The sequence below is a fragment of the Aplysia californica genome, unplaced genomic scaffold, assembly GCF_000002075.1.
Source record: "Aplysia californica isolate F4 #8 unplaced genomic scaffold, AplCal3.0 scaffold00777, whole genome shotgun sequence".
Taxonomy (NCBI): Eukaryota; Metazoa; Mollusca; class Gastropoda; order Aplysiida; family Aplysiidae; genus Aplysia; species Aplysia californica.
Genome location: NW_004798047.1, coordinates 104,732 through 126,295, shown reverse-complemented (window position 1 = coordinate 126,295; position 21,564 = coordinate 104,732). Strand labels below are relative to the sequence as shown.

At 37.2% G+C, this 21,564-nt stretch overlaps 1 protein-coding gene across 1 annotated transcript in view; it reads left to right on the top strand.

Moving 5' to 3' along the window:
- LOC101851300 (monocarboxylate transporter 10) overlaps positions 1 to 12,924 on the top strand; it is a gene marked incomplete in the record, with an annotated part of 80,446 nt that extends 67,522 nt beyond the window's left edge. Inside the window, 2 exon segments of the mRNA XM_013088631.2 lie at positions 7,328 to 7,406; positions 8,099 to 12,924. Coding sequence (XP_012944085.1) covers positions 7,328 to 7,406; positions 8,099 to 8,409 — 390 coding nt within the window.
- Between the last annotated feature and the right edge of the window lie 8,640 nt (positions 12,925 to 21,564).

Here is a 21,564-nt window from a genome sequence, read left to right as displayed (position 1 = left end):
CCCGCCCCTCTTTCTCTCTCCCTCCGTCCAAAACCCACATGCTGTTACGTATAACATGCAAATTCAGCAAAAAGGCGTGTTAAATGACCTTGTGTCAACACTACATGCTATTCAATAGCAACCCGACCCTACTGTACCCGAGCTAGGATTTATGCAAGCACTTGTTTGTGGGCTAAAGATTTTATGTTTGCTTATTTGTGAGTGCCGGTAGCGCCCTCCGAAGTGTGAATAATTTTACAATAGGGATTCGAGTTCTTAACTTTGTAGCTACCACCCTTTAATAGGAGAAACCCTTCAAACATGTATACTGGCGATCAAAAGAAAGGTACCAGTTTTTGATTTCGCAAAAATCTAGACTTTTGAGTCTTTATGCTTTTCCTATCATGTGAGTAATACTAAGTGGTCTAAAATGTAGTTCATGTCATAAAAATAACATTCTGGTTCTTCTATTTTTGTTCACAGCACCAAACCCAAAGCATATTAAATTGGCTATTTTTTTCTTCTATTATTTGTGTTTTAAATGAACTTTAGGTCTTTGTTTATCAAAAACTGCAATAACATTTAATCATTGTGGTAAATAAGGTGGTAGGTTCAACTCTCAACATCACAGAAATCGATCTATCGGCATGCTCCGCTCTTTTCCGCTGTTGCCAGAACATTCTACGTCAACACAAAACTGACGTGTATGCCCTGGCAGCAGCAAAAACGCGCCGTAGAGTACACCGTTGGCTCGATTTCTCTGCGTTGAGTTAAACCTACCATCTTTCTTAGGTGACAATGATCAAATTAATGTCGTTGCGGTTTTTGATAAACAAAGACCTAAACTTCATTTTTTTAAATGAAGAACAGAAGAAAAAAAAACACCACGTGGTCATGAAAAATGCCGATTTACTATTTTTTGTTGGTGGTGCTATGAGCACAAATTGAAGCACCTAATTGTTATATTATAACATGACCTACTTTTTAGACTACTCAGTATAATTTCTCAAGTTAAAGGAAGGCGTAAAAACACTTAAGTATAGATTGTTCATACAATCAAAAAGTGGTACCTTCCTTTTGGTCGCCGGTATATTATTGTTGCCGTCATTCAGCATTGTCGTAGGTTAAAATGCTAGACACCCCCCCCCCCAAAAAAAACAAAAAAAACAAAAAAAGATTTTCCGTAACCCTACACTATTTTTATATAAAATGTTAAATGTGCAAATCCTTTACTATAATTTTAAGATAAAGAAAGGATGGTTGGAGGGCGCCACTGATAGATACTTCCTACTTCTTTTGTTCCCCTCTAGCTGTTGTTTCTGTCCATCTCTCTTGCTTCTTCCCTGCACACTTTGACCGTCATTTCGTCGATGTGCTTCTAGCTCTTCACTCGTAACTTGAGAAGAGGAATGAGAGAAGAATCAATCGATGCGCTTTGATACCCTATCGACCTCACCTTTCCTCTTTTTTTGTGTTTGTTACTCGCTTGTAACACCTAATCTCCGGCACTTATATATACCCTACTTGTGTTGCAGGTGCCTCTAAAATGCTTACTAAAACAAACGAAAAGTCCATAACCTTGGCCTCTTTTTTACCACTTTTTGTGTCCTGTATTGTCCTGCAAGCGGTGTAACTCTTGAACAAGGAGACAATGAATTGAGTGGTCTGTATTGGAAAGGGAAACTTAGCCCCAGTAAACGTTTTTGAGCAGTGTATAGTGATAATATAGTAACTCTTTTAAAAAGAAAAAAAATCTTGATCACCCTCCGCGGCACAGATATGGTGTCTGTTCTCTGTTCACTTTTTTTCCGACGGTCTCTAAGTGGTGAAATGTAGAATCTATAAGCCTGTAGGTCGTTGGCGGGTGCTTTGGTGTGCTTTACTTCTTTCCTACCAACTATAATCTTTATCTCTCCTCCTCTGCTCCTTCTTTTTTTTTTGTTGCTCTTGTAACACCTCTAGTCTTCGACACTTTTATGATCTAATTGCCCCCCCCCCCCCCCCCAAAAAAAAAGAAAGTAAGCCGCACACTGTGTCAGCTGCTGAGGAACACAGACCTTGCAACTAAGTCAAAGATAAAGCCTCCCCCTCCTCCACATCCTCTTGCTCTTCCTGCTCCTCCTCCTCTTCTTCTCCTCTTTCTCATCCTCCTCATCTTCTTCAGCCTCCTTCTTCTCCTCCTCTTTTTGTTCTTGTTCTTCTTGTTCTTGTTATAGTTGTTCTTCTTTTTCTCCTCTTCCCCCTCTTCTTCCCCCCTCCTTGGCCCCCCTTGACTTCCACCTTCTTTTCTTTTTCTTCTCCATTGGAGTCCGTAGGTCGCTGCTTTTATGTTCCACGTTTGTCTTTTCCCCTGTCGTGAACGAGAGCCTGGGTATCTGCGAAAGCTTTCATTGTCCGCCTTCTTAATACAGTCAAAGCTGCTCTAAGTGCCACCTGCATTAGACAATGACCTGTACAAATGGTTAATACATGCCCCCCCCCCCTTTCTTGCGTCCTTTTTGCGTTGAAATGACACAGTTTAAGAAAGCCATCTTTCTAAAAACGCCCCCTTTTTTCATAGACAATGGGTGACTATCTAAGACAATTTTGACTGGATTTTTTGTTGTATCAATGAAAGCGTTAGAATATTTTGCAATCATATAACGTGGTGTGCACTCACTATTGATGACTTGATTTTGCTCGATTCGCTTCGATTATGATGATGATGATAATACTGTTGATGATGATTTACTCTCCTAACTCTTTCATAATTCCAAGTATCATAAATCATACCCCCCTCCCCCCAATCCAGAGATCATCGCCCATCCTGATAAAGAAAAAAAAGTTCACTGCACAAGTCTGAGGCTATACTTAAAGCTCCGCATAACGCTAACTTGATACGGGTTCTGGTGTGCGCCAAGTTCCGTAAGGTTAAAAAGACGTTTCTTATATATGTAAAATTAGTTAGTTGCTCGTAACCTGAAACCCTCCGGGGTCGTAAACAGAGGGATATGGTTACATGGACTGTGGCCGCTGCCTGCAAGTTTACGAAGATATTGACCTAAATACGACAAGGTCAATGCTAATAAAAGGGCAGAGAGGGGCCTGTTTTCTGAAAGGATTTTATTTTTTTAAATTTAGGTTTTTGGGGTGTGTTCTTTTGATAAAAAAATCTGAACCTGATTTGGGACTCTCAGCACAAGTTGATCACGTCTTTCACTCTTGCGTCTTTGTAAAGTACGTAGATCGAGTGGAGATTGTGTTATGTGTAACCTATTGTAGGGCCTACTGTTTGTGTTAATTTTTTAAAAATATTTTACAATGTGTTCTTTCTTTTCTCAAATGTATATATAGATCTCCTTCCCCTCCCACCGTTTTTTTTTTCAAAAAAAGAACAAAAGAAACGAAGAAAACGAAATGCCCCACTCCTCTCCAATGAGTCCGGTCAATAGGCTACTCTTGATCTCATGATTTTGGTGTAAATATATATTTATTTATTTTTTGAATTTTTAATTTTTTAAAAATATTATTTTTTTTTAATTTTAAAAAAAAAATTTTTAATTTAAAAAAAAAAATTTTTTTTTAATTTTAAAAAAAAATAAATATATATATATATATATAGATATATATATATATATATATATATATATATATATATATATATATATATATATATATATGAGTTTGATTGCCTTTGCGGACAATGTTTTAAAGAGTGTAACTTTAAATTTGTCTGCCTGCCGTGACACTATATTCGTCTCTGCCCAGTTTGGCCTGGCAGCCAGGGAAGAAGCAGCCCACCTTCTAAATTATGTAAATTGTGTCGGTGGTGGCGTAAAACATCTACAATGACACCTTTTTTTTTTTTTTGCATCTCTATATTGGACATATTTTCTTCATTTGGTATTTCTGTTTGTTTAAAGAAGTTTCGCTTGATTGCTGCTGTTTGGAATACATAAATGGTGATTGTGTTGTAATGAATGCCTTGAATTGAACCTTGAACTCATTTTATTGGTGGTTTGCGATTGTCCTGGTGTATTTTACACCTTCCTTCCTATCAAACTTTTTTTGTATGATACTCTCTAGTAACACAACCTGTTCACGGGGGCTCTCGTGGCCTAGAGGTTAAGGTGTTGGCCTCTCATTCAAAGGTCCCGGGTTCGAATCCGGGTAGCAACCGAAAAATTTTCTTCTCTAAAATTGTCTCCTTTCACCTCCTTTCCTGCTCTCTAGCAATGATCTGTTGTCTGCTTTCATTTCCACTTTCTGCCCCCACCCCCTCACCTCCTTTGCCCCTCCTCTGGGCTCCTGACTCTTTCTGCAGCCTTTCTACTGCTACTCCTTGGCTCCTCCTTACTGCTGTCTTTCTGCCACACCCCTGATCTTCTGGTAGGAAAGATCTACACCTAGCCTTCTCGGACAAGGGCGAAAAATCTCGGAGGGCCCGTGTGCAAGTTGCGCACGTTAAAGATCCCTTGGTGGTCTAAAATCGATAAGAGTAGGCTTCGGCCGCCACCCGGGCAAAATTCAAAATTTCCTACCAACTGAAAATATTAGGTGTGTCCCGCGCGCTCATATGACCTATGCAGTTGCGAGCGCCGTAAAACACTTTACAAAAACAAAACAAAAAACAACCTGTTCTCTTAGGCACGTTTGTGACCTGTGAACATTGCAGGTACTGCTAAACTCTTAAGAAATCTAAAACATAACTAACTCTCTCTCTGTTACTGTTTGAACCGTTCACATTCCAAGAGAGCATGATCTATTGTTAGTTTCATTTAATAGATTGTCGGATATTTTGTCTCTTTTAATAAAAACAAGTATGGTGAATATAAAAACTGCCTTGTTATGAAATTATGGTCCTTTCCATTTGGTGCGGGTGGTTGGAGGGTGCCACTGATAGGTTCTACTTCTTTGCTTTCCCCTCTGTTGTTTCTGTTTGCCTGTCTTACCTTTTCTCAACGCTTTAAATGATGACCATTATAGTGACGATGTACTTTTATTTACACAAAACGAACAAAGCGTTTCCAAAATATGGTACTGCAATTCGTGTTTTAGTCCTTTCCTTTGTGAAGAGAATGTACCTAGATTGTTCGATTTTGGTGTTTGATGATGTTGTTGAGTTGCTGAGTTTTTGTTGTTCTTGTTCTTGTTTGTTTGCTTGTTTGTTGTTGTTGTTTGTTGTTTCGTTGATGTTTGTTTGTTTTGGGTTGGGTTGTTTTGTTTTGTTGTTTTTTTTTTTTGTTTTTTTTTTTGGGGGGGGGGTCTGTCCATTCAGTTTGAAGAACGTTTTCTACTCTTTGATGTAAAGGATTTTCATTCGGATGGGCCCTAGTTGTTGGTTTTCTTTTGTTTTCTTTTGTTTTTGGTGTGTTGTTTTGTTTTTGTTGTGTGGTTTTTTTTGGTGTTTTTTTTTTTTGGGGGGGGGGTCTGGTCTTTTTATACCTTCTTTCTTGTTCTTTCCTCTCTATCTGCGAGCCCCTCAGCTATCCCATTCCCTTGCAATCCATAAAGTAATGGTATCTATATAATGGTAATCCGTTTTGCTTTATCCAATAATTGTTTGTGTAGTTCAATTATATCCTGGAGAATGTCAAATCTAGCCTGTCTCTCGTCTGGTTCTGTAAGTGACTGGACCACCGTAGGGAAATCAATAATCATTTAATGAGGATGCGTCCGTCCGTTTTGTTTTGGGGGCGTCTTTCGTTGATCTTTGTATTACCATCAGTTCGGCTGTTAGAATTGACAGGGTGTTTTTGTTTTTCTTTGTTATTCGTGAATACGACTTAATATCTTGTTCTTTTGACTAGAATCGTGATCAGGGAACGTTCATTGTTTTTGGATCCACCAGTCCAACACTGATTTTGATTTCAGCAGAAGTCGTTAATGTGTTATAAAGTAATATTTTTCGTCGGTGCGGTCTTTTTTTTTTTTGCTTTTGTTCTTTGTTTTTGTTTTGCTTTTGCTTGTTTGTTTGGGGTTTTTTTGGTCTTTTTTCTGTCTTATTTTGATATAAAGTCGTGAGTCCACTTTCATTTAATAATATTTCGTAAGTCATTTTTTGTTTCAGTGTCGTGGACATCAGGACTGTTTTCTCTTTTTCAAAACTTTAAGATCCACGGTTGTGCTTTCTAGAATGCGTGGGTGGTTGGCGGGTGCTCTGGTATGGTTTGCTCCTTCTTTCCTATCAAACATCTATCGTCCTTATCTCCCCTTCTTCTTTTTTTATGTTTGTTACTCTCTTGTGACACCTCTAATCTTCTGGCGCTCATATGACCTTATGCAGTTGCGAGCGCCGTAAAACCTCTCCTAAAACAAACATTTCTAGAATGCTGTTCTTGCTAATGATGTTTGTTTGCGATCTTGATTATTCTATCTCTGTTGGCATTTCAAGCGTTGTTTTATTTATTTTGGGACATTTTTCTTCTATTGTCCCTTCTAAATTTATTAATACACTGTATATTAAACAGTGTAGAGAAGATCACTGCCTCTTGGGTCATTCCGTTTTCTTGACTTTTTATTTCAGATAATATGTTTCCACCTTGTTCTAAAAAGTCAGTTATGTAATTAAAGGCTTAAATATTGCCCGTCGTTCATATTTTGTTCAAGAGTTCCTTGATCTTTTCATCTATGATCTTTTCATAGCAGACTGATTGTAAGCGTTTTCCAGATCCAAAAACATTGCGCCGTGATTTTTCCAAAGCTCTACATTTTTCAAACTCATGAGTTATTTTTTCTCACAAACTGATCGTTGGTTAGTCTTAATGCGTCTTCCAATTTCCTTGCGAGTTTTGCTTTCTTCTTTGTCATCATAAATGCATTTTGTTTTTGAAAAAAATAAAGTTTCTTGTGTTCTTGTTTTTAGCTCTAAAAGTTACATCTCTCTCTCTCTCTCTCTCTCTCTCTCTCTCTCTCTCTCTCTCTCTCTCTCTCTCTCTCTCTCTCTCTCTCTCTCTCTCTCCCCTTCTCTCTCTCTCTCTCTCTCCTCTTCCCTCCCCCCACTCTCTCTTTCCCCTTCTCCCCCCCCCTCTGTGTGTGTGTGTGTTTGTGATTGTGTGTGTGTGTGTGTGTGTGTGTGTGTGTGTGTGTGTGTGTGTGTGTCTCGCTGTCTGTCTCTGTCTCTCTGTGTTTCCGATCTGTCTCTCTCGCTCTCTCTCTCTCTCTCTCTCTCTCTCTCTCTGTCTGTCTGTCTCTCTGTCTGTCTGTCTGTCTGTCTGTCTGTCTGTCTGTCTGTCTGTCTGTCTGTCTGTCTGTCTGTCTGTCTGTCTGTCTCTTTTGTTTCTGTATATCAATCTTGCCTTTTATCTAAATTGCCGTTATTGTGTCGACTAGGTTTCTCGTTACTCAAACGAACCATCTTTCTTTTCAGAATGTTCCAGCTGTCACATCTATACAGGAGTTTGCTGCCGTATCGTGCCATGATATCTACCACAGTAAGCTTGAGTTTGGTAAGTAACCCCAGGGTTCCTACCACAGTAAACTTGAATTTGGTGGGTAAACTCGTGATTTCTACCTTAGTAAATTTGAGTTTTGTGATTACTAGAACGGTAAACCTGAGTTTGATGGGTGAACTAGTGATTACTAGAACAGTAACGTGACTGACATGTATTCAGTGTAGAACAGTAACGTGACTGACATGTATTCAGTGTAGAACAGTAACGTGACTGACATGTATTCAGTGTAGAACAGTAACGTGACTGACATGTATTAAGTGTAGAACAGTAACGTGACTGACATGTATTCAGTGTAGAACAGTAACGTGACTGACATGTATTCAGTGTAGAACAGTAACGTGACTGACATGTATTCAGTGTAGAACAGTAACGTGACTGACATGTATTCAGTGTAGAACAGTTACGTGACTGACATGTATTCAGTGTAGAACAGTAACGTGACTGACATGTATTCAGTGATGTTGTAAATGTTTGTGCTGTTGCACATAGAAGAGTTGGAATTCCTGCTGAGAAAGTTCATTCTGAAGAACATCTCCTTTTTTTGGCTGGGATATTGTGTCCTATTCTGCCCAGGCTGGTCCTTTCATTACTGTTGTTATTGTATCTGTAGGTTTCTCTTTGAATTAAAAAAAATGTATTTCATTCAAAGTGTAATATACATTCCCAAACTTGTTCATCTCGTACAGAAGCTGAAATAGAACCTCCCAAAGTCAGTGCCGTCACTCCAGAGGTGATAACCATCGATGACGTCAGTGACCTGGCACAGTTGACGGGTGTCACATCGCTGGACACCGATGAGGACCTCAGCAGAAGCACACTGCCCGCTGATGGCGCGGCAAGCCCCGTGGACACACCCAGCAGTGAGATCAGAGAGACCGCCATTGTGGAGGAAGCTGGTGCGGCATACAGTGACAGAGATATTGTGGCCGAGAACGGAAAGGAGACGGATCCCATGGTGCCCCCAGCAAAAGTTTACAGTGGTGACATTGATGTGTGACCTTACCTGCATGATGGACTGACGTGTGAATGTGGATGATTGGTCCTACCGGCAGCGGGTGGAAAAGCAACACACCACTGTGAGGACTTTGTTAGTTTGATTGTATTTGAAGATAGTGCAGGAAGTGTTCCAACATATCTGTCATTGTTTGGTACTGGCAGCATCTAGTGCCAGACATACTTGAATGTTTGATCATGCTTACAGCCGTAATGTCTCTGCCTAAGATCTCAGCTGCCAGGCATCTTGAAAAAGCAGGGTATTATGGGAAAAGAATCCTTGCTGAATTAGTACAAGCCGTATAGTTTGACCCAGAATTCAGAATAATGTCCCTTTAATTCAGAGTGCTTTTCTTCATCCTGTTTTTCATTTTGCTGACGCGAAATCGTGAGTGTACATGATAAAACACTCGTAAGAAAGAAACCTTTGAAAGTGAAGACCGTAGCCAAAACATGGAACGACCGAAGTCATTACACGTAGGTGACCAGTAGACGCAGGATTAGATACCAACATGTCTCCAGATAGGCAGAATAAAACTTAACTTTTTGCCCCCACGGGACGCTGATCGACGCCGGTAAGAAGCTGTCCGTTTCCCCAACGGGGCGCCGATTGGTGACAGGGTGATGTTGCAACAAAGACGTTGCAGTAATTATCTCCTTTCTGATATCTGCTTTTGTTAAAGTTAAGTTTCCTTTCTGAATGGTGTGTGTGGCCTTTGAGGTCGAAAATCAGTTTGTATACAATTGGAGTAAATTTTATTGAAAAATGTTGAGTAGACCAAGCATGAGTGCTGCTTTACTCGTATGCCATGATGAGAATTCGGGTGATGAATGTGCTAGATTTAATATTTTCAGTTCCGATTCTAGTTCATTTAATGGTGAACTTGCGATCATCACTTTCAATTTTCTCAGTATGCTGGAAATTTTATGGTTGGGGTATTTTTGCCAAGATACTGCCAAGTACTGATGTAGCGTATCTGCATCCTGGTCCGTGTGGACAAGTGTTGTGCGCTCTGCGTGCTGCGTCAGTGGAAAGTGTTAAACTACTCCCCACTTGAATGTGATTCCTGCCTTCTAAATATGATGGTACCCTAGGTTTCTAGGAAAATCATGAGAAATAAAATAACCTCAAAGTGTGGTCACTCAAGCAGACTGACCTGTTTAAATTTTCTTTGGTAAAATTGCTCTCTAAGAAAAGCAAGATTTTTTACTCAGTTATTGTTGGGTAAAGCCAGGATCTTAGATATGGTTTCATGAACACTTTCAAGCAAAAATTCTGTTTCTTAAGAAAAGTGAGCTCTATGACAAAGCAGGAAGATTGGCAGTGGGATCTTAGGCATAGATCACTGTTGTTGAAAAAGAAGTCCAGCAGTGTGGTCATTATTATCATTTGAGACACTACGCATTCTTTTATTTTATACGTGTCTTTATTGTGAATGTATTATTATCTTGTCTCTGTTAAAAGATAAAGAATATAGATTTAGGTAGAAAACTGTGTGATACTACCACGGATAGTTATTGTGATTCAGTATGTTCTTCATATAAGGATATATCTGTGACGTTTAGAGGTTTATCAAACTTACTTTGTGATTTTATTTCTGAATTCATTCCAATGGCATTGTTTGACGGTTTGGGTGTTATGAAGCACAATGAGTTGGGGACGTTATGCATCATCAGCATCCTAAGAAAAGTACATTTTTGTATTTTTCTTTTTTAGTCTTTTTAGTGGGGACTTTTTTAAAATTTTGCTGGAAAGCAAATGTATTTTGAAGTTGGATATTTCCCTCACACAAGGTCATGGGCATACTGCCATGCTGGAACTGGGCAAAACAGCAAGGATAAGAGACAAATGTTCTCAAGTTGATGGGTTTTGAATGCACATTTATGTTTTAGCTCAAATTTTTAGTGGCTCAAACTTCTATTGTTTTAGAATTTGATTATTCTGTGATAAGATTTTGACATGTTTGGTTATGTTTTTTTTAAAAATAGAAATTGTTCAGCTTAGGAGCTTATTGGTAAAATGTGTAATTGGAACTGCTTGCATAATTGACTGTTATACTTTTTAAAAAATTTGTAGTTATAAAAGTCAGCGTGGAGCAATTTGAAGGAGGCAATATTTGTACACAGAATCATTAGAAGGCATTAATTGTACATAAAATTATCAAGACCAGCCAACCATCATTTATACTTTGAATTATTAGAAGAGTGCATTTGGGCATATGAGTATGAGAGTGTTAATTGTATGGATAGATCATTAATTGTATCGAAGGTGCCAGGTGATTATCAATAGGAAATAATATTTCTTTATTGACATCTTGTTATCAAATATTTATTCGCTTTAAAATAAATACTGGCCTTGTTTAAGTAAATGATTAAATCTGAAATTTCACAGGTGTTTAGCTAAAAAGTGACAGTTTCTAGTCTAGAATTTCATCTTGCTATTTGTTTTGTATTTTACAAGGGGGGGGGGGGGAATAAAGATCAGTGCCTCGTCTCTACATGACTACAAGATGTAATTGTTCACTGTATTTTATTACTTTTTTTTTTTCTCTATCCTCTTATACGACGAGGTGTCTCGTGACATGCAGTTGTCGCACATGGACACTGTATTTTATTAAGTTCATTAAAAGAAGGTTTAGATTTACAGTTTGTTACGGTTTCAAAGTTTTATAGTATCAAGGTTTTTGGTGCAAGTAAGTGCTGTTTCTTTGTATGATTTCTTGTGATGTTAGAATATGCTGCTGATTTGTTTTCAGTGTAGACAATTAATCATTTTTAGTTGGGTTCCTTTAGTAAGTGAAATTTAGGCTGTGATCAGTGCTCTGTTTTGTGTTATTTTTTCAAAGTCCCTACGGTCTTTTGTTGTGTTCAGGCTTATTTAGCTTACATAAATCAGTGTCAGAATTGTAGATACAGTGGAGTCTGCTAAACCGAAATCTGAAAAACTACTGGTTGAATCCTGTTTTTTTTGTTTAGAGAGGTTGCTCAAATAGTATTAAAAAATTTGGGATTTTTAAACTGTCTTTTGGTTTACCACTGTTTTCAGATTAACCGTGTTCGGTTTATGCAGATTCCACAGTATTTCCTTCCAATTAGGCGCTGTATGATGTCATTTGCTTTACATCTTTGTTTTTATATTCAAATTTGATACATTCATACAAAAAACCACATCTTTGACTGTGTGGGGGTGTTCTTCTTTTACATGGGGATAGCCTTTGATCACATACATATTCTTTTATCTTGAAAGTTCACAGTTACGATTATTAGATTATTATATATATGACCCCTCATTCTTACAGGCTTTTGCCGATGCTTCTGAATACTGAATTTAATTTTGCTATTGTAAACTTTTATAAACACTTTAAAAACTGTGTCTGATGGACAAATGTTTTTGCCTGGTCTCTTGGCATTGACACATGTGCAAACTGTGGCTCCGTGTCTACAGCATAAAGGCTTGTATCCATGCTAACAGAGGATTTCTTTCTTCCAACGAATGCAGAGTTAAACCAGCCAGTAGGCCTACTGTTTACCGAGCAGTTTTCTTTACACGCAATTTGAATTTGCAGTTTTTAAGAAATTTTAAAGAAATTTTTAAGAAATTTCGGATACACACTCTTTTATGAAATATCAAAAGGGGCACTACTGTATTAGAACACATGACACTGGGGTACTCAAACCGCAAATTCAAAACGTTTCCAAAAAAACTAATGGGCAAAATGCATTTTTGAAAAAAGGGGCTTGCGAAGAAAAAAAAAATAAGGTCTACAGTAGCTGTTTAACATCCTACCCTTTAGTTTACTCTTACCTGTGAAACTTGTTATTGTCAATTCAAATGGTGCTGTGCTGCTTTATGGTGTGTTTTAGTATTGATAAATGGACAGGTTAAGAACATGTTGTCTAACTGGATTGTGAGCGTTGGTAAGATGTTTAATTGTATGTTTATTTCTTGTATGAAATATGGCTGACATCAGTTCTGTTTCTTCAGTTTCAAAAGTTTTATTACTTTTGAATGTAATAATATTGAAAAATACAGAATGCTTTGCCTTGTATTAGTGGAAACAAAGTATATTTCCCCTGTGATAATGTTCTTAAAGTCCAGATTGATGAGGCATTTTGTTCAAGAAAGTACAATTCTAGAGTTGATGCTTCCGTTTTCATGATTGATCACGTACAATTGTTTGTATCAAGTGTTTGAAGATGGTGGTAAAGGATAGCTTTCAAGACCTGTTTCTTCTAAAAACATGCCACTTTGGGAACATAACGTGCAACAGAATTTTTCTTGAACTTACTAGAAGCGAAAATCCCATAAGTTTTTGATAGCGTAGCCAACGTGTGCATTCTTTGCCTTATTGAAGATTAAAATTGAATGGATAGCAAATAATTGTCAGCTCAAAGTCCAAGCTGAGGCTGTTATTCCGGATGGAGGGGGAGGGTGTACATAACAATTAAATGGTTGGGTTTGCAGGAGCCTCGAGTTGATGGACAGACTGATATGTTACAAAATTGTGGAAAAAAAAAACCCCAACTGTTTTATAGTTTTCGGGAGATGAGAGGAGAGGGCTAGCGGGGAAGACAAACTTATCATGTCTTTTATTGTACATCATGCCATTTGTTACTTTGCACTGTTTCAGAGCTTAGTCATGCTTCCTTCACACTGTGATCCTTGTCATTGTTCTGCTTAGTGCTTTTGTTGAAAGTTCTTGTATATGTTTTATATTGCGGTGCTGATGTGCTCGGCCAGTAATACAAACTGAAGGATTGTAACAGCTTGCTTAGTAAGGCTACAATGGTTATACCTGACAGATACAGTTTTTTTCTTCATATGTGGGTGGGGGACGCCACAGGTAGTTCCTAATTCTTTTCTTTCAATCTCTTGTGTTCTGTCTGTTTAACTTACCTTTTCCCTGCACTAAATGACCATAAATGTATCGTGCCAATGTGTTTCCTTTTAATCAAATTCTAAGACTAGTCTTGCACCATGGACAAGCTTTTCTCATGATCAAGTGTATGTGATACAGATCATGAATTTCGTTGATTTTCTACAAAGGCCTTGGTCAACACAGGGGAAAAGTTGTTCCTTCTCCTTTAAAAATTAAATAGCAAATAGCTCTGTTTGTTGCAAAAAAGAGATGGGGAAACAATGGTGTTCAGTCTGAGACTTTTCTCTCTTTGTCCCATATTAAGTCAAAACCTCACAATGGAGTGGATGAAAGCACATCCTCTTTAATTAAATGTGAGTTGAGTTTTGATGTTTTATTTTCATCAAGGTGCTAAGAGTTCTTTTATTTGATGCCCCAGAGCTGTTACTTAGACTTCGAGACAATGTGGCCATGAGCGTCTTCACTGTAGCCATTTAATTCATCATTCCTTCATCCAGTGTACATTTACATACATCAGAAAACTGTCTGATATCAAAATACTATACCTCAAATGCTCTTTTCATATTATGATTTTCAGCTCAAATTAAGAAGATTTTAAAAATGTTGTATCAAATAGCTGAAATAATGCTTGACCAGTACTTTTGCTTTGCTGGTGTTTTTAGTGTCCAGATTTTACTTCATGCTATGTTGAAAACTATAAAATTTTGTTGTCCTTAAGTACCTGAACATAGCATGAGTAACATTTCCCATGTAAATCTATCAAGGTTTATTTTGAAAATTCTATTCTAATCTTATTGCTGCTTAGAGTGTCTATGTACTTGTTTTAGTTTCTGCGCCTTCGAAAACGTACCACCAATTTCAAATGTCTCTGCTCCTGAAGAGATGCAGAAGCAAAAAGAGATTTCCTCTGTGTTCTAGATGTTATTAATGCTCTATGATTCTGCCATCTTTGGAACAGACTATATTTTGACTTTAGTCCTTTTGCCCTGAAGTGTGTGGAACTCTATGATTATGATGCTTCTATGCTTCCAGCTTAGTCTGAATAATTATTGTTATCCTCTGACTGCCTGAGTCTTCTGGGTGTTTGAAGGGTACGTAATTATTATTGATTCTTCTCTTTTTTTTTTTTTGACAAATGCCTTTCTGTCTGCTGTTCTGCTTTCTTGTCAGTATCTAAGACCTAAGAGCTTTTGTTGTGTCAATGTTCTTATCTTTACGAGTCTTCAACCGTGGTGGTAGGGGGGTGCCACTGATAGGTCGTATTTCTTTGTTATCTTTCTTTTACTTCTAGTTAAATCCTCCTGCTTCTTCCAGCACTAAGTATGTCATGTCGCTATCAAATCAAGCTCGTTAATTTTTTAGCATAACATGGAGTTATTGGTACAGTGGGTGCCGCATTCAACGAGGCAACTTTCAACGAGAAGTTGGCTCCTACGAGGCAATCCTAAATCCCAGATTTTTTCCTCTATATCTCTCTGTAAATGTGCATCGGCTCCAACGAGGTTGCAAACAGACCGAAGTCACTCTCAACGAGGTAGCGATAACCAAAATAAAAGCTATTAGCGGCCCCAAAAGTGAAGAATTTTTCTCCTTTCTCTCCATCTCACGTGAAGCACAAGGCCTATCCTCGATTCCTAACACTTTGTATTGTTAGATCTGGTGTGCCTCCTAATATGGGCCTCAAAGCCAAGAGGATGGGCGAGGGTTAGCCTAGAGAGGGGGTGGGTGGGAATGCCATGCGGGCTGTGTGAAACTGGAGGAACTCTGGATGGGTTGGTCTAGATTGAAACCTTCATTTTTGTCTAATTTTCTTTTCTTACCCTGATCAGAAAATCCAAGCTTCCGCCTTTATGTACTTCCAGGCCTAGATGTCAGAGGGTATGTTTCCACACGAGAAGTGTTCCGGGAAAAAAATGTATTTAAAAATGCAGAAATGACGGTCAGAACACAGCTGAAACGCGCACACACTGATGCTGTTTGAGATTTTCGTCATCAGGGGGAACAACTGTTTTAATTACTGGTATTGGTACATCGTGTAATATAATAACTTGTCTCCTTTCTTTACTTTAGCCTTCGTCACGTTCAACGAGAGGTCAGATCCAACGAGGACAACAAGCCGGTCCCGGCTACCTCGTTGAATGCGACAGCCACTGTATAATCTTTAAAGCTTGTTTATTTTTCTTGCTTTTGATGAAATAAAAAGAACCCTGTCTACCTTGAATAGAATTCGCGATATTTGCAATCGAAGGAGGTGGGGGATCCCCTGATTTCACTATGATGCCACATAATTGATCCGGTGTGTTAATGTGTTTTTCTTTAACCCAGAGCACAACACCACATATCTCCGTAAGCTCCCTGCTAGTGCTAGTACATAGCAGGGCAGCTGTGCCTCCAAAGTGTTACCGCATCAGACGAGTACTCTTTACCCTTCTCTTGACACATCAGGCAGCAAAGAGTGTCTCTGATAAATCTGAGTTCTTCTTTTTTTCAATCCTTCTCTTTTCCGTTCTGTTGTCTAGTTTTTCTCCATGCTTTTAGGGATTTTATGTGTTTATGGTTTGTCTCTTAAGTTTTGACTTTTTAAATTAACTCTTTCATTACCAGGGGGCTTTCCTCATCTGGACCGAGCCCTACCTGTGACCTACTTTCTGATTCTGCCTACCCTCGCACCAATTAAAGATTTTGAGTTCAATTTTCAATATAAGCAACATGTATTATTCACGAAAATAAAGAGGAAATGAGGACATAATGTTGCTAAAATCGATCTTTCTTCAGCTTGAGATTTCAGTTTCAATTATTACAAAAGTAGGTGTGCTTTTGAAGCAGGAAGTGGAGAGCCGTGAAACACAACTCATGGTAGTGAAAGAGTTAATGGTCATCATGGTAGGCTATACTACCACGGTCTCATGAGTGTTTTTCCTCAGTTGCCTTTTGTTCTGCATGTTTCTTGTAACTACTGAATTCATGTGAGCCTTCAAAAGGATACATGACCAGAAGTAAACTTCATTTTAAAAAATATCGACTATTTCTCTATCAAGCTTTACCATGAACTTGTTGGCATAATATTATCTCTATGAAATGAGGGCCCCTTTTTTCAGCCCTTACAGACCTTTACTATCACCATTAGACATTTTATCCTGCATTCTTTCTTTGAAGTGGGAAAAAAAAAGCATGAATTTTTATTTTTGTTTAGATGACCTTTCTTGTTGACAATGTTCACATGATATCTTCACCATAGAAAGAAAACTGTGATTCGTTTCTATGGTAACCTACTGGACTAATTCGAGTGCCTTCAAAGAAGATTGTTAGAATGCATGGTCATGTCTCATATCATTTTATGATGTTGTAAAAAAACAATTTTTTGTTCAATTGTTGGCAATAGCTATTATAAATTGAAAGGCTTAAGTGGAAAGAGGCAGAGGTAGAGAGAGAGAGAGAGAGAGAGAGAGTGGGAGAGAGAGAGGGGGTAGAGAGAGGGGGGAGATGGAGAGAGAGAGAGAGAGAGAGAGAGAGAGAGAGAGAGAGAGAGAAACTGGAAGTGATGAAAAAGAGGGAGATGTATCAGAAAGGAGAGAAAGAGAAAATGAGAGACAAAAAATAGGTATTAACAAATTCACTTAATATTTGCAGCTAATCTTATAACAAATTTTAAGGTTTGTTGTCGCATTTGAACATTGATTTACTTACTTTCTTAGTAGATCTGTCAATTGTGATTATCATGATTATTTTGAAGGTTTCTTTTTAAACTTCAAGGAGAATGATTTTAAATCCATGAGATTTTTGGGGGTCCTTTTTTTTTCCTGTGAAATGGATGGCTGGAAATGTTATTTGAAATGAAATTATTCCTGTCATTTATACATTGTGTGAACAGTCCTTATTGTTGTTTACCATGGCAGTAAGTTTGTAAAGAAGGAGAAATGTTGGGCTTCACGACAAAATGCGTGCTATTCAGCACATGGAAAATGTGAAGAACTCAAAATTTTATTTCTGATCCATGTGCTATTAAAGAAAGTAACTTGAGTAAAAACCGTACTAAATTATTGTTCTAGGCACATTTTGTGACTAAATATTTTAAAGATCATAGATCCTTATTCTTTACTCTTACCAATGGTGGATAAAACAGGAAATTAAGATAGTGGAAATGACTCTTTATGTCACAAAGCTGTTCTTGTCGTAAGAAGCAGAGTGGTAACAGTTGCAACTGAGCTTTCTCTCCTTTGGAGTACATTTTTTTTGCTGTTCGTTTATGGTTTACAGGCTTCTGTGGTGTGTAATAGTCAGGCTCTTTTCTATTGCAAGCAAAAGACCTGAGTTTGATTCCTCCATGGAGGAGTTATTTTTTTTGAGTGTCTCCATTTTTCTGCATCCCACTCTGCCCAGACAGGCCGCCCAGTCAGGCAGAGTGTCAAGAGGGCCTGCTTGATTGTGTCGACGGGGGTGCTTGAAAACATTCACGATCATTACAGATTTAGGTTTGCTGTTTGTTTTAGTTTTGTTGACATCGAAGCTTTTATTCTGTGGACTCAAAATAGGTCACTTTGGCTTTGGAGTGCTCAGTCCCTGACAGGAAAGTTCTTGCATGAAATAGGATATGTAGGCTGCTATATCTGAACTGAACCCCAATTATCAGCATTTTTGTCTTGTTTCAAATTCACACTGCACAGAAGAGATAGCTTTTAAATTGGTCGGCATGTGTTGAAACTGTCTTTTGTACAGGGAAAATTTGAGTTGTGATTTGAAGAGCAAATGAATTTATTATAATGATTATCATCATGGTGATAATGTATAGACTGACTGCCATTCGTCTTCTATGATTAAGTTTTGAAAATTATATCAATTTCTGTTGATTTTTTCGGTGACTGAATAAATTCTGAATTGCCAAATCTACATTGAGTTCTTAGTTTTGTTTTTGGTGACTTATTTGCCATTTCCTACAATGAGACAACCTATAACAAAAGGCAAGTGCATGTGTCTACCATTTTTCAAATTACTTTTTGAAAGTCTCACGGTTTAAGTAAGTCACTGTGATTCTTCATCTTTTACTGAAACTATAAAAAGTGCTCATTATTGGGTGAGAAAATAGTATTATTTTCTTTGAGAGCACCTTGGGAATTTTTGTAATTAAAATAAAACTTCAACCTGAAGAGCCCGTAGAAATTCAGAATTATTTTTTTTTAGCATAGATGAAATTATTAGTTTTTGACATGCAAAGGTCTAGGGATGTTTATTTAAAAAAGATGTTACATTTTTTCAGAGGTTGTGCACTACAAGATACTTCTCTCTCTAAAGAAAGCGTCCTCACCAAATAATATATTATAGATACCGTCATGAATGAAGACATTTTGTTTCTCCTCTGAGAAAGATGTTCTTTTAAAAACTAACTTTGCTCGTGGTGTATTCAAGATATATGTCACTCCCCAAAAACATCCTACACGCAATAATATACATGCCAGTGTTGCCACCAGCAATTTTTTAGGAAATTTTTTGGTGCATCTCAAATAGAGGGGTTGTCTGTCATGTAGTAGTCGATCGAATCTATGACTTTTGATTCATCCAAGCAGTGATATTTGTATGTGTATAACAGTTATTAAGACATATCTGAACACATGCTATCCCAGGTAATTTTAAAACCGGTATTCAAAACCTGCCAAATTTTGAACATTGTTTCAAAGTTTTGATACGCATATAACTAACAATTTTTTTTTTCAATTTTCGATGTTTATAATAGTGTGTATTTAAGTCGGTAGCTTTATGTAAGACCAAAAAATCCATCATTTAAATCTGTGAATAGAGAACTGGCTTTACAGTGTCTCCTAGATAAAGGCTCTTTGTCAGCAAAGTGGGCTCCTGTACCTCATCCTAGTGGAGATGTCTAATTTATGCAATTCTCTAAAACCCTGAAGTAAAGTAAAAGGTACCATGTTGAATGGGAATGCATCAGTGTTTACCAAAAAATAAGGATGTTTTGATATATTATGAGTTAAATGTATTGGAGCCATTATGAATTTATAAACTAACTTTATGTTTGTTTTCCAGAAGAACCAGGGTATGTCAATTTAAGTTGTGCTCCTGCATATATACAAGGACAAAATCCTTGTCTGTTGTCTTGCAAATGGTAAAGTAATCAGAACATTGCCTCTTATGTGGTATATATCATCCCTCGCTATTTGAAAGTTAATTTATACAGAAGAGGAATGATGAAATCTATGTCAGTTTCCTAGTTTGCGGTCGTGAAAATTTAAGACTTTGTTGAGCTTTTTGCAAAGCCATTGACTGCAGCAAATGACTCTTCTCAACTAAGATGTAGGAGATCAGTCGAAGAAAAACTATGAGAAATATGGAATAACGATGATAAACTTAAAGTATTAAGCTTTTCTATGATTTTTAGAAGCAATTCCACCATAGAGTTTATAAATCTTTTTAATTGAGCACTTTTGCGTGGAAGTATGTTTGGGTGTATGTGGGTTTATATGTATGTTTGTGTGTTTGTGGGTCTGAGTATGTATATATATATATGTGTGTGTGTGTGTGTGTGTGTGTGTGTGTTTGTGTGTGTATGTATAACATATATATATATATGTCAGTGTAAGTATAGTATGTGTCTATGTACGTGCTTGTGTGCTTGCGCATGCATGTATGGTGTGTAGGCTATGTTCATACACATGTTTATGAATGTGCTTTTTATGTAAGTTTGCATGAATATGTGTATACATGAGGGGCTACATTATGTGTGTGTGCACACTTGTATGTAAGTGAGTATGTATGTATGTGCATACTTATTATGTGTACAAATGAATACGTATGTATGCTTGTGTATGTGCATGTGCACATATGTGTACAAAGCGTGTGTGTGTATGTGCATATATATGTATGTGTGTGGTGTGTGTGTGTGCATGTATGTATATGTATGTGTGTGTATGTGCATGTATAAATGAGTGTGTGTATGTGTAGTGTGTGTATGTATATGCATGCGTGTGTGTGTGTGTGTGTGTGTGTGTGTCATAAAGGTGGATATTGAACAAAGTGGGGAAAGAAAACTGACAAAACATAAATGACAAAAGAAGTAGCTAATACGTTTATATGTGAAGGGAGAAGAAGAGAAATAACTGAAATTGAGGATATATTATGTAAATGTTGATTATGGTTGCAAAATATGAATGGTGGAAATTTGATTTCCTCAGTCTTAATGCGATTGTTATTTGTATTACACTTAATGACTATAGTTATAAAATTTGTTGTGAAATAAACGAAGGGAGCTATTGTCAAAATAAAATTAATGACCAGTTAGTTAAATCTCCGTTTTCTTACATGATGCTGTTGATTATAATCAGTAGATTGACAACTTAAACCTTAGAATAATTACAGCTGACAGACAACAATAATATGAATGACCAGTTAATTAAATCTCCGTTTTCTTACATGATGCTGTTGATTATAATCAGTAGATTGATAACTTAAACTTAAACCTTAGAATAATTACAGCTATTATAACAGTCAACAAGGATATTATTGTAAGAAACCAGAGCAAAATCCTGTCTTATTATGGTGACTGGAAACAATTAACTCAGTGAAAATGAAACATTTCTTTGTTGTTAAAAGCCTACGGCAACAAACCAATTCTTCTTTAGAAATGAAGATTTGTTGACTGACAGAAGAAAGTAAATTTACAGTGAATATAATTCTTCTTTTTAAAAAATAGCTATTGGTCACTTTAAGTGATTTTTAAAAATTGGTATTTGATTTATCATTTTGGCTATTTTTTCTGTTAAAGGGAGACTAGGGTGGGAGGGGTCGGGGGGGGGGGCGATAGTGCGTGAATGATAAGACCACTCATCATACGTATAGGAAGTTGCTTTAGGGTTGTGAACATACCACAGAGCTTTCAGGTGGGTATTTTTCTGTCTTTAATTCGAGCCTGTATTTTCACTGGAATTCAATTTTTTTTAATTTGGACTGATATTTGGAAGTAAGATTTCTTTAATTATCTAATATTTATTTCTCTAATAAAACCGCTTGGGAGTCTGTTTAAATCTTTAGGTCTTTGTTTAATTTCGAGTTTTAAAAAAGTAACTTTGCAACACTGTTTTAAACAAATGTCATTCAGTAGGCTACTTAACATACTGACACAGTGTCTTGACCTCACATAAATTGTCTTGAAAACAATCAAACGGAAGAAACGTACTCAAAACTTTACCACATGTCGACGGTTCAGTTTAAGAAACCCCTACCCTATCCTACATTTTTCTGAAACCTTTTTTTTTTTTTTTTTTTTTTTTTTT